General features: G+C 39.9%; 1 protein-coding gene across 4 annotated transcripts in view; it reads right to left on the bottom strand.

The window, feature by feature from the left end:
- MAPRE2 (microtubule associated protein RP/EB family member 2) overlaps window positions 1-16,608 on the bottom strand; it is a 159,340-nt gene that overhangs the window by 52,815 nt on the left and 89,917 nt on the right. For 3 of the 4 annotated variants that reach the window (XM_060028893.1, XM_060028892.1, XM_060028891.1), the window contains one exon: window positions 16,198-16,325. The exons of the other annotated variant lie outside the window; for it this stretch is intronic. In XM_060028893.1, coding sequence (XP_059884876.1) covers window positions 16,198-16,318 — 121 coding nt within the window. In that variant the 5' untranslated portion in view covers window positions 16,319-16,325. The remainder of the gene's footprint in view (window positions 1-16,197; window positions 16,326-16,608) is intronic. 4 annotated transcript variants of the gene reach the window in all.

Below are 16,608 nucleotides of genomic sequence, written 5' to 3'. Positions count from 1 at the left end.
AGTGTATATGTGTAAATATAATAAGCACATCCTTCCTCAATAATATATTACTATTCACTTTGTTGTACACCTGTAACTAATACAACATTGTAAGTCAACTATACTCCAATAAAAATTAAAATAAATAACATTCTATATTCCTTGAAAAAAAATATATTACTGCTGTCAAGATTTCACAGTACTCTCCCAGAAGTGGGACACAATCTGTGGAGAAGATATCAAGCTATTTTGGGTTCAGCCACGAACCGCTACTCAAATTGCCCATCTGATTTTCTCCCAGGCCAAATAAAACAAACAGCAGCCCTTATACAGAAAAGCCTATGTCACTGAGGTCTTCAGTTACTACTTTTCTACAATCTTACTTGGTACCGATGAAGGGTCAGAAGAAAAGAACGACAACGTCTATTCACTGGACACATCTATGCCATTATACCTTTAATTACAGAAATCATTACAGGCAAACAACTTTTTAAAAAGCTTATTCTCTCAAACTAATATCAGTGAGGACCAGGGAGGGAGCGGGAAGGATAGAGAACCAGACTGTCGGAACTTGGATCTAAGCCCCAATCATCTTGAACGGACTGTGACATGTCATCACACCCTTCTAAGCCAACAGTATTTCTAGCTGCAAAATGTCTGGTCTGGACAGATCTCTAAGCTCTAAAATTAGATGATTCTCTAATTCAAAGTCCATCACCAACTTGTCTTTTAAGGGATACTTGATATTTCTGCTAATTAGGATGCAACAATGTCTTTCATCCTCCCATGACTAAGACTTTTGCCAGCGCGCCTGCTTGTAGCCATCACCGTCCTTTGCCACAGTTGCTGTAGGAGCCAGGAGTACACAGCTGCACCTGGAGGGGTGCTCCCAGGAGCACCCAGTCATGCCCTTCCCAGATTATATCTTCCAGGTACTCCTCTCCGAGCTCTTGATATTAATACACTCAGCAACATAACCATATTTTCTGTCATCTTCAGCAGCTGACTATTAAATATCTTTCCTGTTAGAATATTGTTTTTACACATAATCACAAAATCATTTCAGTTCTGTTTTCGCATTAAGCCCCGTCTTTCCTGGAACTGATCTCACTGCAGAACTGCATATGTTACCAAAGTCCAAACCTCATGCTGAAGGCAGTATTTCCCTTTGGGAAATCAGGGCTTCCTAACGAGGAAAGTGAGGCTGCAAAACGCAGGGGTACATATTTCCAACACATCAGCAGAAATCGCTCTACCTACACAAACAGAAGGCTTGAAGAGCTTAATGGCAACTGTGAGATAATAATGCTCTGAAACATTAACATTTTAAAGGAATTTAAAATCCCAAACTTCAACTGCATTTTTCTAATACAACAAAAATATGCTGAAATTGGTAGTAGCTCTGTGCTGTTTTTATAGGCATCTTTCACATTCCTGGCATGAACAGCAGCTTCATAGCTTCAGTTACCACAGTATTATGTAACTCTGTGAAAGTGAACTTAGAACACTGTCTACTTCACCTGCCCCAAGTCACAAATGCAAAAATAAAGATCTGCAGTTCAGAAACATGGTTTCAACTGAGCTTCTTGCCGGGAATTCCCACGGTCCTCAACTGGGCTTCCTACTTCCTCTCACTGCTTGGAGTTATGTCAGAAACTTTTAATTCAAATTTTAAATGAGTCTCAAAGACAAATAGCTTTCAAACCAATTCCTTGAAGAGGAAAAGGAGTTAGAACCAGCAGGAAGATTTCAACTCCCGCAGACCTAGAGACAGAAGGCTTCTGTGGCTTGTGCCGAGTGCTGAAAGCATGCTCTCCGTGCCCTTCTCCACACTCAGAGGAAGCTGTCAAAGGACATTTTCATCACCTTTCTTTTATAGAAAAAGAAATAAGCCAGTAATCATTATTCCGGCAGATGGATTTTTAAGAGTATCAGCAGATATATTAAAAATCCTTGTTAAACCACGTGGCTGGGCTTTCATCTGATACATGCCCTCAAGTTTTACTGATTCATATGATATCAAACCTTTTTAAGAATCTTATACGGCTGCAGCAAATTGCAGATAAAGATACCAATGTTCCCTGTTCACAACCTGCCTTCAAAACCCAGGAGTACTTTTTAAAAAGTAACGTTACCTTTAAATCAGATTTTTATTAAGAGACTTGCAGAACAATGTTAAAAGGGACACCTTCCATACAGATAATCGATCAGATATTAAGATCAATGTACTGAGTTGATTTAGTGCTTCTTCATCAAAACATCATGGAAGAATGAAGACTGTTTTCCTCTATCTTTCAATAGGAAATTTCAATGTAGTAAAAATCTACATACCAAATAGCCCTTGATTAAGATTTAGGTACCAATATTTTTATTTAAAAAGTAAATTTTAGAGAAATAATTAGATGATAACAGATAGAAATACATAATACTCAGAACAGAGCTGGTACTTTAAGAGTGGTATTTGTGAAAATAATTTTCATAGAAATTAACTGCAACTCTATCTGTGTTGAAAACTGGAATGCAAAGCACGCTAAAGTCTAACTGGACTGTTTACAGTTGTTTTATTCAACGAAATCATAATTACCCTGTAACTTATCATCTTGCATTTGAGTGCCTTAGGGAAAAATATAAAACTCCAAATGTGCCTGTGGATGCAGACAAAGATTCAGTCAATTGAAACAAGAAAGAAATGGCAGAAATACGAAATCATCGTATTGGTCTGAAAGATTTCTTTTTAGCTGCTAATTGACGACCCAGAGCTGGGTGTTTGGTTTCACTTCTAGTTTCTAACACCAGTGATTTCCTTTAGGGTAACGTGCTCATCAAATTTTACCCAAACAAGCTGCCTGACATATGCAGCTTCGTACCATAAGATTTGGCTTCTACGTGGGAATCATGAATGAAGCAAGGGGGAGAGGCACTTGGCGCGCAGGCAGGAATGGTGTGCAGGACAAAATGTCACTGGCTCCCAGGGAGTCTGATACCGAAACTGGCAGCGAGACATACCGAAGGCTGAAGGCCTAGAATAGAGCTGAAGTTAGAATTTGGCATTCCAGACAGAGAAGGACAAGGAGGCACCGAAAAGCCTTTATTGTGAAAAACAAGGAAGAAAGGTACATATGAAACCCATTCCGAAGGGGTCAGTTTTCTCATTAGGGTGATCAAAACAGAAAGTTCTATAAAGCTGTAGTATCAGAGGATATAAACAGTTTCTCTGTGTCTCCATTCAGGTATTTTCACACATTTGTTTGTATTACCTCCTCTACTTGAATGGACAAAAAGTTTTTTCTTTAAGTACTGAAATTACATGTGTGACTATGTAAAAATGCAAGATTTAAATTAAGAAAAGCTTGAGGAGAAGGTAAGAATCTGAAAAGATAGATTTCCTATCTGATTTCTGTGGTTACAGGCTAAAGAAACGCCCACCTTTAGGTGGCACAGAGGGATGTCACTTTGTTTATGAATCAATGAAAAACCAATAAACCAACAACTACTTATTGAGGAATATGATTTTACTCTTAAAGGACCAAGGAATTTAGTTTTGAGAGACCAGAGAAACACACATGGAAAAACTAGCAAAAGTACAAAACAACTCTAAGTGTTAACCTATGAGACACAGAAATACTAAAGGAGTTAGTTAAAAAATTCTGCCCAATAAACTCCCCCAAAAGAGTAATCAATATTAACAAATGAAGTCAAGTCAAACTTGCATGGTCATTTCCAGTCCTCAAGGACCTTGACCTCTAATGTTGAGGTTACAGGTACTCAACGACCTTAAGACTTGAAGAGGGAGCACACAGAGTTTGTTGAAGGAATGGGCTGGAAGGTGGCGTTGGAGATGGTCCTCAAAGGAGGCATTCCAAGCAAAAATGGGGAATTACAACATCTGATGAAAGACGAGTTTGGGCAAATGCAGGCTATAGGTAGGGGAGTCATGGGGGTAGATGCTAGAAAGATGGTTGCAGCCAGACTGTTCAAGGCTTTAAAAGCAGCAGCTTAATTTAATTTGGTAGGTAGTGGGGAACCAATGCTTATTTCTTGGCACAAGTATCTTTAGAGAAGAGTCCTAAATTGTGCCATTTTAAAGCTCCAATTGTAAGAACATATCTATTTTAGGGACAAATGAGATTACAGATAAGTAAACTAAAGCTGTCCATCTACAGGTGAATGGATAAAGAAAATGTACACACACACACACACACTGGAATATTACTCAGCCATAAAAAAAGAATGAAATAATGCCATTTGCAGTAACATGGATGGACCTAGAGATTATCATATTAAGGGAAGTAAGTCACAAAGATAAATATCATATGATATCACTTATATGTGGAATCTAAAATATGACACAAATGAACTTATTTATGAAACAGAAACAGACTCACAGACATAGAGAACAGACTTGTGGCTGCCAAGGGGGAGGGAAGGATTGGGAGTTTGGGATTAGCAGAGGCAGACTATTATATATAGGATGGATAAACAAGGTCCTACTGTATAGCAGGGAACTATATTCGACATCCTGTGATAAACCATAATGGAAAAGAATATGAAAAAGAATATATATAACTGATCACTTCATTGTACAGCAGAAATTAACAGAACACTGTAAGTCAACTATACTTCAATAAAGTTTTTTTAAAAATCCCTAAAGGTTATAAACTTTTCCCAATTTTTCAGGGAATTTCTACTGAATCATTGCTCATATCATTCTATCAACAGTTCTATATGCAGGCCACTATGTGAACTCTGGGTATCATAGCTGATGAAGAGGCTTTTAGTATAGTGGAAGATGCAGTGGTGTGAACTGACCAGCATAAACCCGCAGTCCATTTCTACACTATGGACCACTCGCTCAGGTTGCCTTTTGAATGGCTAAAGTCACTGTCCCTGGGACTGAGAGCTGCAGGGTTCTTCCCAGATCAAAGCCATTTCACCTGCTTTCCAAGGCTTGCAGGTGAGGGTTTCTTCTCTACTGCCACTCCCCATCACATCCAGTCTACTGGCTCTCACCAATACCAGTACCAATACCAATACCATCCCCTATTTTCCAGAGGTAAGCACTCTTCCCCACAGCTCCCTGAGAGGAGGCCTAGAGGCCACAGAAAGCCCAGAAGGCCAGGGGTGGTACCAAAGGAAGCCCCCAGCAATTACAGAGGAACTACCACGCAACATTCATGCAGACTGTGATACCTAAGACAGTATTTTTCTATAAGAAATTGCTTTCTGTATATTTTGCTGGCTAACCCCAGAACACTTTGCTTTTCTAAGCACAATTCTAGTATTAGGAGGAACCCAAATTAGTATGAGGACTGTATAAGTATTTACTTCTGAGATTCAATCATATGATCACAGAATAAACAGAAAGGCTGGAATTTAACTTGAGTTAAAAAAAAAAGAACAAAAAAGGCAGGAAAGGAGTTTTTTTTAAACACTGAATTTAAACACAATTATGTGTAATTTTAAAGTTGCCATACACCATGAATTGTCATTACAAATGTAATCTAAAAGAAATCATAGTGGGGAAATGACCCTCCTTATGGAGGATGTCAAGAGGAACTGCAGGAAATTGTGCTGTCATGAGTTTCACATTTACATGCTTCTTATTGTCAAATAATTTGGTCATAAGAGCTTATGAGTGTTGATACTTGGATAAGAACAAACTTGCAAGGGAGGGGACAAATAAGAGAGGTAACTTGCAATCGGCCTGAATTATGTAATGGTTACAGGGTGGAAAAAAATCCAATCTGCGGAGTGATGGTTAGTTTAAGGGGTGCCAAGCAATTCAATTCTTCTGTTTCCAGGTATGTAATTCTAACATGCCCAAACATTTGACAGTGACTTCTGACACTCCTTTTTAAATAGTGTTTACATGGCTGATAAACTGTAAATTTAAAACACAATTTGGGAAAAAATAGGTTAGAAAAAATATTTCCTTTTGAAGAACAGCAGAACTCGAAGATGCTTGGCTTCATCATCTCAGTTGTGTAGAAACTGGACGGCCTACTACTGCTTCAGATATTCAGAGCACAGACTGCCCATTCGTGTTATAAGGCCATCTGATGGTGAGACAGGCTGGAGGACCAGGACTTTTTGTTCAGGGTCCTTGCTCCACCTTTGCTTTGCACTGGGGAAAGCTGAGAAAAAGGATCTTGAAAGCTCTGGATACAAATGTGTCAAAGGAGAACTTTGGTAGTAAAGGAATGGGTCCTAACTCAGTATAGTCTGTATTGCTTTTCGTACCTAGCTGTATCCCCAGATCCTGGCCCGCCTTCTGACACACTGTAGGCACTCAATAAATATCTGCTGACTTTAGGAATACATAAAGCGATATGTTAGAACATCAAAAAAATATCTGAATAGCACCTTTACTTGAAATCCCCAACTTTCTCTTCTCAGCCTGAATCTTATCTGTATGAAAAACCTAGTTAGGAGAGCATTTCAATTAAACTCCATTTCATAAATATTTATTGACCATCCACTAAATCTGCATGGCTGTTTGGCCAAAGACCCAAGAAGCTTTTCTAGGCTGACATCATTTCCCCTTTCTTCGAATACTACGGCATTTATTACCTGCCACTTCACTGCCCCCTCTTCTGCTGCCTTGAATCCTAACTTAGGTTTCAGAGTCTCATGTGCGCATGTACGTGCATAAAATGCTGCACCTTCTCTCTGCCTTGATCAAACGTTTTCTGCCTAAAATGTCACCTAAGTTTCTGCCTAAAATTTGCCACCTTTTACATTTGAACAGAAATTCCTCATTTGTTAAGTTTAGCCCAAACATCACCTCCTCTGTGGAGTTTTTCTGTTCCCAGTGCAGAATTAACTGTTTCACTATAATAGCTACAGAAGCCCCGCAGTAAGTTGGACTTGCATTTTAATTAGCGATCTCTCTTAGCTGACTGCTGGGTAACTCTTTAAGACCGGGGATGGGGTACAATTCATCTCTCTACTGGGCTGGCACAGTGTCCACTATGACTATAAACCACTGGCAGCTCTAGAATTTCCTCTATGGCAAACAGATACGGTAATAAGGGGACAGAACTGGATGGGAGACAGATGACTATTCTTAAATGTTGCACCAGCATGTCCCTTTGTACAAGACTGAGAAAACATCAACTTTTCATATGAAAGGAGTTGGAGAAGTACTGACAGAGGTGCTCAGCACAGCTACAGCAATCCAGGTTCACTGAACAGAATGAAATACATGGGAAACAGTGATTCCTTGAGTCGTAAATCCTTTGGGAGACCAAGCTGACAACGTTATCCTAGAAGATGTTCTTTTTTCTCAGTAGCATAGATATTGAGGAAATGAGGATGTTAATTGTCCTCTAAGGTCCAAGCTTATTAAAATAAGCCTGGGTTCAGCGTGAGGAAAGGGCCACATTCTTGGGCTTCAAATGTGCACGTGTCTCCAAGGAGCCATTATTTTGGTTACTGTTCCACTGACCAGGGATTATCCTGAGAGAACCGAATCGCTGCAGGTGGCAAACTTTCAGAGCCCCCTCATCTTGCTTGGAGGGCAAGAGAGTTTAGAGCAGGAGAGGAAGCAAGAAGAACAGACAGAGAGAAGGGGAGCCTCTTCCCCCACCCACTCTCAGCACGTAGAACTTGCTAAGAGCGGGAGCAAATGTATGTTTCTACTCGCATCTCGGCTACCTTTGGTAAGAAAGTTCTTGATGATGATACTAGGTCACAGTGTGCAATCAGCCGAATTACCAGATGTGTCTCATTACCTCAATTAGTAATTTAAAGGGTGGGGATGTGGACTTCTAACTCCTCTGTTCCTAGAGATGTTCAGTGGGCTCCTGATAAGTGGATATGGAAAAAAATCAAAAACGTGCACACGCACGCACCCCTCTTCCACATCTACAGCGGCTGCACACACGACGAACAAGGAGAGCGTAAGGCTGTGATCCAGGGAGGCCCCAGCTAGCATCAGCCGTGAACACTTGGCTTCTCTGGGCTTTTATCCCCTTATATAAAATAGGAATAAAAAAGTCCTATTCTTCTTCTGCACACAGTTGTTATAAGAATTAAAATAAATAATAAATATAAAAGCACAATGAAAATGCTAAAGGACGATACATAAAAGTTGAGGTCCTATGACATCATTTTGCCCCTAATGTACAAAACCATGTATTATGCGGCTGGTTAAAATAATTGGAGCTATAAAAATGAAGAGGATGGAAGGGGATTGTTTCAGCTATGAAATATGAATCTCCAAAATGCATGTTTGAGATTCAAAGGGCAAAGAACCAAAGAACAAAACGAGGTCCTTGGCCTCTCCTGCTAGCAAAGAAAGGGGATGAACACATTCCTAAGATCCTCCAGTTTATCGACTGAAAAACATTTGAGGGCTTCTCCAGTCCTTAAGTCTTTTCCCCAGATAAACATATGAGGTGCTTAAGTAATCCCAAATTCATTTATAAAAGGAAATGACTATTTTCCACCAATTTTCTACTCTTCCTGTTAAAGTCTTTAGATGATTTAAACTGAAGAGGAGAAAAGGGAAAGAAAAAAAATAGCAATATAAATACAAAATAATGTTTCATAAAGAATATATCCATCACATAAAGTAATAACATCTTTAGGAAAATCAAAATAACTTACAATGTGTTGGAACATACCTTTCTTTTTCCTTAAGATACTTGTTTTTAAAGATCTCGGTGAATGATTTCAAAATAAATGTATCATCATATGCTAAGCATCTTATCATAAAGCAAAGACAAAATCAGAGGAGAAGGAGCTCTAAAGGTTTCTGAAATTAGAATTATGAATCACAAAACCCAACATGTCCTTGGGCTCCAGCCCTATGATTCCCACACCCTTCACCAATATTTCTGGGGCCGTTGAGTCAGGGCTCCAGGCATAACACTAACGGAGTCAATGTTGGGGATTTGGAGATTCATTCCTTGGTCTAAGTCCTATACCCTCATCAGTATCATCTTCATCACCTGGACACACCCTACACTTCTTTTGATGACCTGCCCCCAGTACAACAATTCTCATTTCCAGACTCACAACCATGGACCCATTCATGGTTTTGGAGCAGGTGAAACCTGGCAGAGTCTTACTATAGTAGATTAGAAGAAAAAGAATCTGAACCCAAGGGGGGACTGCATGATAAAGATTTTGCGAATTAGTGATATACTTAAGAACCCTGAAGACAGGATTCATCTATGTCATCTGGGAATTTTCCCAGATAAGGGAAAACAGTAAAAGATGAACGTCTAGGATTTAATTAAGGGTACTGCCTTGTATAAATTCCTGCAATTATTAAATTGTGTGACTTTATTGAGAATTCTCAAAGGCAATCATGAAAATTTCTAATAACATGTCACCAGTTTGCTTTGTTCCTGTTAAGACACAATGTTAAGCTCATAGTGATTACATGTTCCTTGATTTTTTCTTAGTATATAAACTGCCAGTCTTCATTCCAGGTGATCTGTTTTCCTTCCCCTAGTTTATGGTGTTCATCTCTACTTAGGAGGGATTCCAGTAGAAATGGGTAAGAAAAGAAACGACACATCTGTAGGTCTGTCCCTCTGGAAAATACTAACGGAGTTGCCCGACACCTACTCAGTTAGAGGCCTGTCCAGTTATTGTATCACTGAGGACTGGCTTTACGGAACTGAAAATATTTGTTGCATTTCTTCCAAAGAACCGAGCAATTCTATGGTTTCTGAGAAAATCCCAGATGTACACACAGTTTCTTCAAAGAAATAGAGAAAAAACAATTTTCACATACTCATATGATATCATCCGGAAAAACTCTACATTTCTCTTAGAGAAACAACATACTTCACGTATTTAAGGGCTGGACCTAATAAAACACACATTATCCTGCGTCCTGGTCACTCCATGTGACTCAAGAGGAGGATTTCTGAGGTGTTTCACAAACTTTGGCCATTCTTCAGCCATTCTAAGGCAGCACCCACTAACTCCCAAAGAATCTGAAGGAAGGTGTTTCTCCACAGACTCGCTGTGTTCCCCACCTCTCCTTTGTAAGCTCAAAGCTCTTCCAAATCAGCACTGGCCACAGTGTGCTTTCTAGTTTTCTGCAGGACAGTGCCCTGCCACACTGAACTCTTAGAGGACCACGACCCCATCTTATTAATCCAGATCCCCGGGGCCTAGGCCAAAGAAGGGCTCAAAACGTGTGTAAATAAAAGTAAATTGATTGTCAGAACTTAATACAGTAATGAGACAGATGAAGAGATGGCTGACTGCTTTCAGCATCAATACATATGTGTGTGTGTGTGTGTGTGTGTGTGTGTGTGTATCAATGCATATATCATCTATGTAAAAAAACAAAATTTATAGGGGCAGTTGGATAAATGGAGGTGAATGCATACATTTTTTTCCACTATGGTATTTAGCATTACAAAATGCAGTAAACCACAACAAAAACACCAATTTATGTTTACTTTTGGTAACAAAGTAGCAAATATCTATAAACAAACATGTTTAGAAGGAAAAATATACTACTGTATCCCATATTCTGCTCAAAAACTAAACTCCCTTTCGACAGGTACATTAGTGGAGACACAGGAGTGTATTATCCACTGCAACAACTGAACCCATTGTTGGACTTCCCTCCCCACCTTTTTCCAGCTCACTTTTTTTCCCACACCCCTGCCCCGCTCGCCAATTAGTTGGTTTGCTGAGACCAAGCAAATGGATTTTAAAATTAACTTCAGCAAAATGAAATCAGAGAAAACCTGTCAGCAAAACCCCTAAAACCCCACCTCTCTACATAGTACATCGCAAATATGAATAATAGTCCGCTATAATACAATTACATCTGTAACAACAGTAACACAATCCAAGATGACTTAACTTTCTGAAAGCAAATAACAGTCTATGATTTTATAAAGCTAAGTAAGCTCTGGAGCTACCAGACATCGACGAAATATCCTTACTTGGTTTTAGTTCAAGAGAGCCAACTCTCTTGAGAAGGTCTACTAAATTTAGACTCTGAGCTGATTTCATCACTAACCTGTCCTCCTGACAGAGGTCTCTGTAGACAGGAGGAAGAAGGCATAGCGGACCCCATACTAGGGTGAGATCAACCTATTTCACAGGCACAGATGGCAGCCAAAAACGTCACAAAGAACGCTCTGCTGGGCTCAGAGCACCTGTCCTACAGGTCCCAGGCACGGCTGACAACCACATCTCTGAATCTTGCAGTGTTACTGTAAAGCCTAGCCCCTTCTGGGAGCCATGAAGGACTGAGAATTGTCATTTTTGACTATGATGTGACCAGCTGTATTCAGGAACTTTCCTGGAAGAAGAAAACACCAAAAACTTGATCCAAGACAAAGCCTGAAACAATGTGGAGAAGCACAAAATGAAGCTGAATCGAATCCTGATTTTTTATTTATTTAATTTATTTTGGCTGTGCCAGGTCTTAATTGTGGCACACGGACTCTTAGTTGCAGCACGCATGCGGGATCTAGTCCCCTGACCAGGGATCGAAGCCAGGCCCCCTACATTGGGAGCACAGAGTCTTACCCACTGGACCACCAGGGAAGTCCCTCTGTCTTTTTTTTTAATGCTAGTCAAGAAAAGATCTAAAAATTTCCATTATAAAAAAATGGTTTCATCCAAACCAAATTTTATTCAAATACTAAAATGAAAATCACTGAGCTGTTATAACTAGCCTAGTGACAGTACTGGAATCTGAGCATCAGTGGTTTGCTTGTGCTGTGGACAGAGCGGGGAGGAGGAAAGGAAGGTGGCACGGAGAGAAGGGCAGGCTGCCTCTCTAGCCTCTCTCTCCCATGCATGGGAGAGTCGCTCGTCAGGTGCCCACTGGCCAAGCTCTGGCAGCGACCCAGCAGTGGACCAATGGCTCTGCTGCCTGCATCCCAGTTTAGGGGAGAGGACTGGGACACAGAAAAATGGATGTCAGAAAAAAGTTTCCAAGGAAATTTGTATGTTAGAGCAGAGGATGGCGGGTGAAGAGGCAAAGGAAAGATACATTCCTTCCACTCCCAACCAACTCCCTGCCTCATTTCTTTTCACTCTTCTGCTCCAGATAGCTCACTACCTTTCCTATCATCTCCAATATGGTACCTCGAGTCACTAAAGTGGATTTATAACCACACTGCCCATTCTCTCTCTCTTTGAAAAAAATTTTTTATTTAAAAATTTTCATTTTTCTCTTAACTATATGTCCATTCTCTCTCTTGAATCCCTTATAAAATATCTAGTAAACTGGTTTGAGCCGGTACTAAAGTAAAACCAAAATGTGTCACCCCACAAAAAGCCCTAAACATTTTATTAGGCAATTGAACTAAACACATGAAATATTTTTAAGCCAAACAAATCTGGTATTTCATGTGGTTCAATCCCCCATCCCAACGTGGGAAATCCACAAATATTCATTTTCAAATCAAATGTAGATAAGCCGTATACTGTCATATTATTATAGGCAGTTTTTATACCCATTGACAGCCTGTTCATTTATACAGTCCAGCTTTTCACTTGAAACGTAAAGGTTGCTGTTCACAAGAAATGAATGCGAACTAGATATGCATATGACTGTATGACCCAGATTTCATGTCCAAAGACAATTTCATAAGGTTACATCCTTGGGATAAAATTAAGAGGAGAAAAGAGTCAGTTTCATTCTTTTGCAACTTACTGCAACGTGTTTCTAAGTGTTAAACCTCATACCATCTCTCCTTTAAAAAGCTTTTAAAATGCTTAGATGGAAACAAATGAGATGTTATATAAAGGCAGAAATTTCTGCAGAAAAACGCACACACACGTGAAGCAGTATTTCAGTTCTTTATGAGCTAAAGGAAGCTGATGTTAGTTTTAATATTAGCTGGAGGGCAATCTCTTAGCTGGAAATTTAAAAAAAAGAAATAGGAAATAATGCAAATGGGGGAAAAATGCCAAAGGGGGACTGCTAGGATTGGAACATAAACATTTAGGAAAAAGAGTAAGGAACAATTTTCTTGAACAAGAAAAAAAATCAGTTAAATACGTGAAGGTATTTTTGTGTATGTTTTTCCACAACACACTGCTAAAATAATATCACACAGAGTAAACTAAAGAAATTAAAATGAAACTGAAAGGAAAAGATATTTTCCAAGAAATCTGACTGACTACTCATTAAGTATGCTGAGGATAAATCATTTAGGTCACCAATATTTTGTTTTGTTCTTATCCTAATAGCATTGTCCTAGCTGCCTTCAATGTCTTCTAGAACAAAGAAGGGTATAAATAAATAAATTCATAAATAAATAAAAAGATAGCACTTCCTGCTAAATGCAATTGCTGAAGGCAAGAGAAAAGTCACAGACTAAATTATGAATGAGGACATCGTGCCAGATAAATTTTGGATGTTTTAACTTTACTTTTAGTGGTTTGGAGTTTCTCTAAGATGCACTGCAAGCTCTTGGCTGTAGCACAGAAGTACTTGGGATGCTTGTTAGAATGCACACTTTAGGCTTCACACATCCAGAGACACTGATTTAGAAGGTGAATGAACCCAAGAATCTGCATTCTTAAGCAGCTTCTCAGAAGATTATAAATGCACATGGGCCGCAGTTCACACTCTGATGAAACTACTGCCGAAAATAAAAGACATGTCTCTCTACTGTGGACATTGACATGTTTTTGAGCCAAAAAAACCCACAGAAAAACAAAAAAATATCCAAAAAACAAAAAACCAAGACAAACAAAAGAACGTATTTCAATAAAGAAAGGAACCTTTAAATATAATTTAAATAAATATATATTTAAATATTCTTCTGACCCATCAACCTTGTAACCTTAGGTAACTAGTGAGTTATCCTAACGGAAATTATCTATTCTCATGATCAAAATGGTTTCTACAGGTTTCATCAAGCCACGCTGGATAGCAACATAGCTACATACGACTATAAAATGCACACCAATGCTTTCTTTAAGGAAACTGTACAAGAACTCTTCACAGATGCTACCAAAATTTTTGTTGGATTTGGCTTATGTGAAATTTGAAAGATATGCAAAGAAATTTTACATATTTATATAAATAATAGGTACACACACATACACACACATATATACGCACACATACACTCCAGCATTTATTACTGCTGTATCTAAAAATTCGAATTTGCTTCTCATTTCATTTGTCAGCAAAAACTCCCCAAGTACATTACATAGGAAGCTCCTCATGGGCTCCTTCAACACTTTAGACCCATGACTGGCGATTTTCTCTATGACTCTTTTTCTTATCTCCTTCCTTCCTGTGTCTCTTTTTCTTTGATAACCAACCCCATGACCCTTATCCACAGGTACATACAGCCACTTTATGGGAAAGATACACAGTTTTGTCTTTGCCCCACAGCAGTTTCCAACTGATTTTCATTCATCCCAATATGACCATTTCTGACGGAAGAGTATGTGTCAGGCCGTATGGAGAAACAGACGCACAAGTACAATATAAAGTGGTACTTGCTATTAACAGAAAAGGGATGGCTAATAACAGAAAACACTCTGGGTTGCATTTCCCTCCAGCAAATTAAAAATAACATATTAGAGAGCTCCAGAACGCACAGCAAGAACGGCACCAGAAAACTTGACTGCGTGGAGATTTGCAGTTGAGGAGCGTGCAACAGGGGCTGTTTCTGTTAGTAACTTTTAGAAGTCATTTCGAGAGGCCAACAACACATATCTGGGGTGTCATCATATTCTAAGTCAGCTTTTCTCTAGCTCGTACTGCAGGGCAAAGAACTGGCTGGTTAGCATCCATTATTGACCTCACAAATCACAGTATTGATATTAGAGGGCTGGGCGCAGAAAGGGTGGGTGAGGCAATGCCTAGGTTCTGGCCACCCTCACCATCTTGCTCGTGAGAAAATGGTGATGGGAGAAAAGGTGTCAGCAGATGGGAAGTCTGTCCGCTAGTCGATTCTAATCCAGTCTAGATGTGGAGAACAGAGAGTGTATTCACTGGGGGGTGGGATTCGGGCACATCGGAGAGTGACTAGTGCGGGCGTTGCAAATTCTGACGGCACCGCATGAAATCCTTCTACACGCGACCCACTGAGAAAGCCAGCAGAACGCCCTTCTGCTGCCCCAACACCACTGCACCAGCTCTATCTGATGACTATTTTGCACCTATCGTGTCTCGTGGGATTTCACATGAATACATTTCAGTAATAGTTTCTAGTAACACCATATCCGGTCAGAGCCAGAGGCAGAGAGGAAATCTCTTACCTGTTAGTTCACAAGAAGAAAATACTTTCTGTTCCCGAAGGAAGACTATTTCTTTGATAAATACTCTAACCTAAGAATGAATTACTTTACTAGTGACATGTTCTTTAACAAGCTCCTACTTTATCATTAAAGTCAAATCTTTTTTTTTTTTTTAAAACAAGTTTAGCTCAATACGCATTTCCTGCAGACCTACTTTATAGCAGGCAGGCAGGGTGCCACCGCCGACACATGACAAAGGATGAAACACAGTCCTGTCCTCAAGGGCTCTGGGTACCTTCAGGGGAGTAAGAGCTGGACCTTCCAACGCAGTGCGGCATGCATTATTCTGCAAGGGTGGGCACAGCGCTCCATGAACACTGTGGAGCCTGGGAGACCTGGGGAACCCTTGGGGGGGGGGTGACAACCGAGTTGGATTTTAAAGTGTGAATTAGATTTTACTGCAAATGAAAAGAAGGGCAAAGGGAGACTGAAAAAAAGCTGTGGGACGCAAAAGGGAAGGAGTCTTTAGGGAACAAAGAGTATTTTGTGGGACTGAGGCACAGGGGAGAGAGATGTGGAGGATGATGACACCAAGGAGATGCGTTGCAGCCAGAACAGAAAGGACCTTATCAGCCACATCAAGGAGTGGATTTTATCCTGTAGGAAGGACAATGTGCAGCCTGGAAGGTTTTTAAGGAGAGGTGTTGCAGGACCCAATCTGCATATTAGGAGGAGACATGTGGTGGCTGACAGGGGGTGACGGAGAAGAGGCTGGGAGACCAGTTACAGAGCTTAAGCGAGACCATTCATAACATGTGTCGTGGAGGCTCGATGCTCTTAGGTGGCCATCATTTTCCCCATATGTTCTTCAGTTATATCTGGGCTTTCCCCCTTTAATTACATATCAATACGGATACATATATTTTTTCCTATCCAAAATACATCATCTGTGGTCCACAGAATCCCATTCCACACGATAGGGAGTAAACGTTTATGTAAATACTTAAAAGGGTCTCTTACCTGAACAAAGCTGTTCCACTTTCGTGTAGTTTAGAGACACTATGTCATTAACCCAGGCAATGATGTCATGTCGGCTCATAGTCTCCTGGGTTATCGAGGTAGAATACACGTTGACTGCCATTCCCCAGCTAGAAAAAACAAACAAAGTTTATTTACCTACAAGGAAAAAAGTAACTCAGAAAGATGACAGACATCCATTCAAGCTCTGGATCCCTGACAGAACTCTAAGGCTTGTAAAAGTCCTGCTCTGGCTAAGCCCTTTCTCTTCCCTTTGTCTCTGTTCTACGTGTTTGCTATAATATGGTTAAATCTCATATATTGTTCGTGCAGGATCATTTTTTGTCTCCCTCAACTTGACTCAAATGTTCTTCAGGTTCTGAGATTCCTAATCTCTCATGTAATTTAGTGAGT

This window comes from Delphinus delphis, chromosome 13 (assembly GCF_949987515.2).
Source record: "Delphinus delphis chromosome 13, mDelDel1.2, whole genome shotgun sequence".
Lineage (NCBI taxonomy): Eukaryota > Metazoa > Chordata > Mammalia > Artiodactyla > Delphinidae > Delphinus > Delphinus delphis.
The sequence above is the reverse complement of the archived record's forward strand: the minus strand, read 5'-3'. Positions and strand labels throughout refer to the sequence as shown.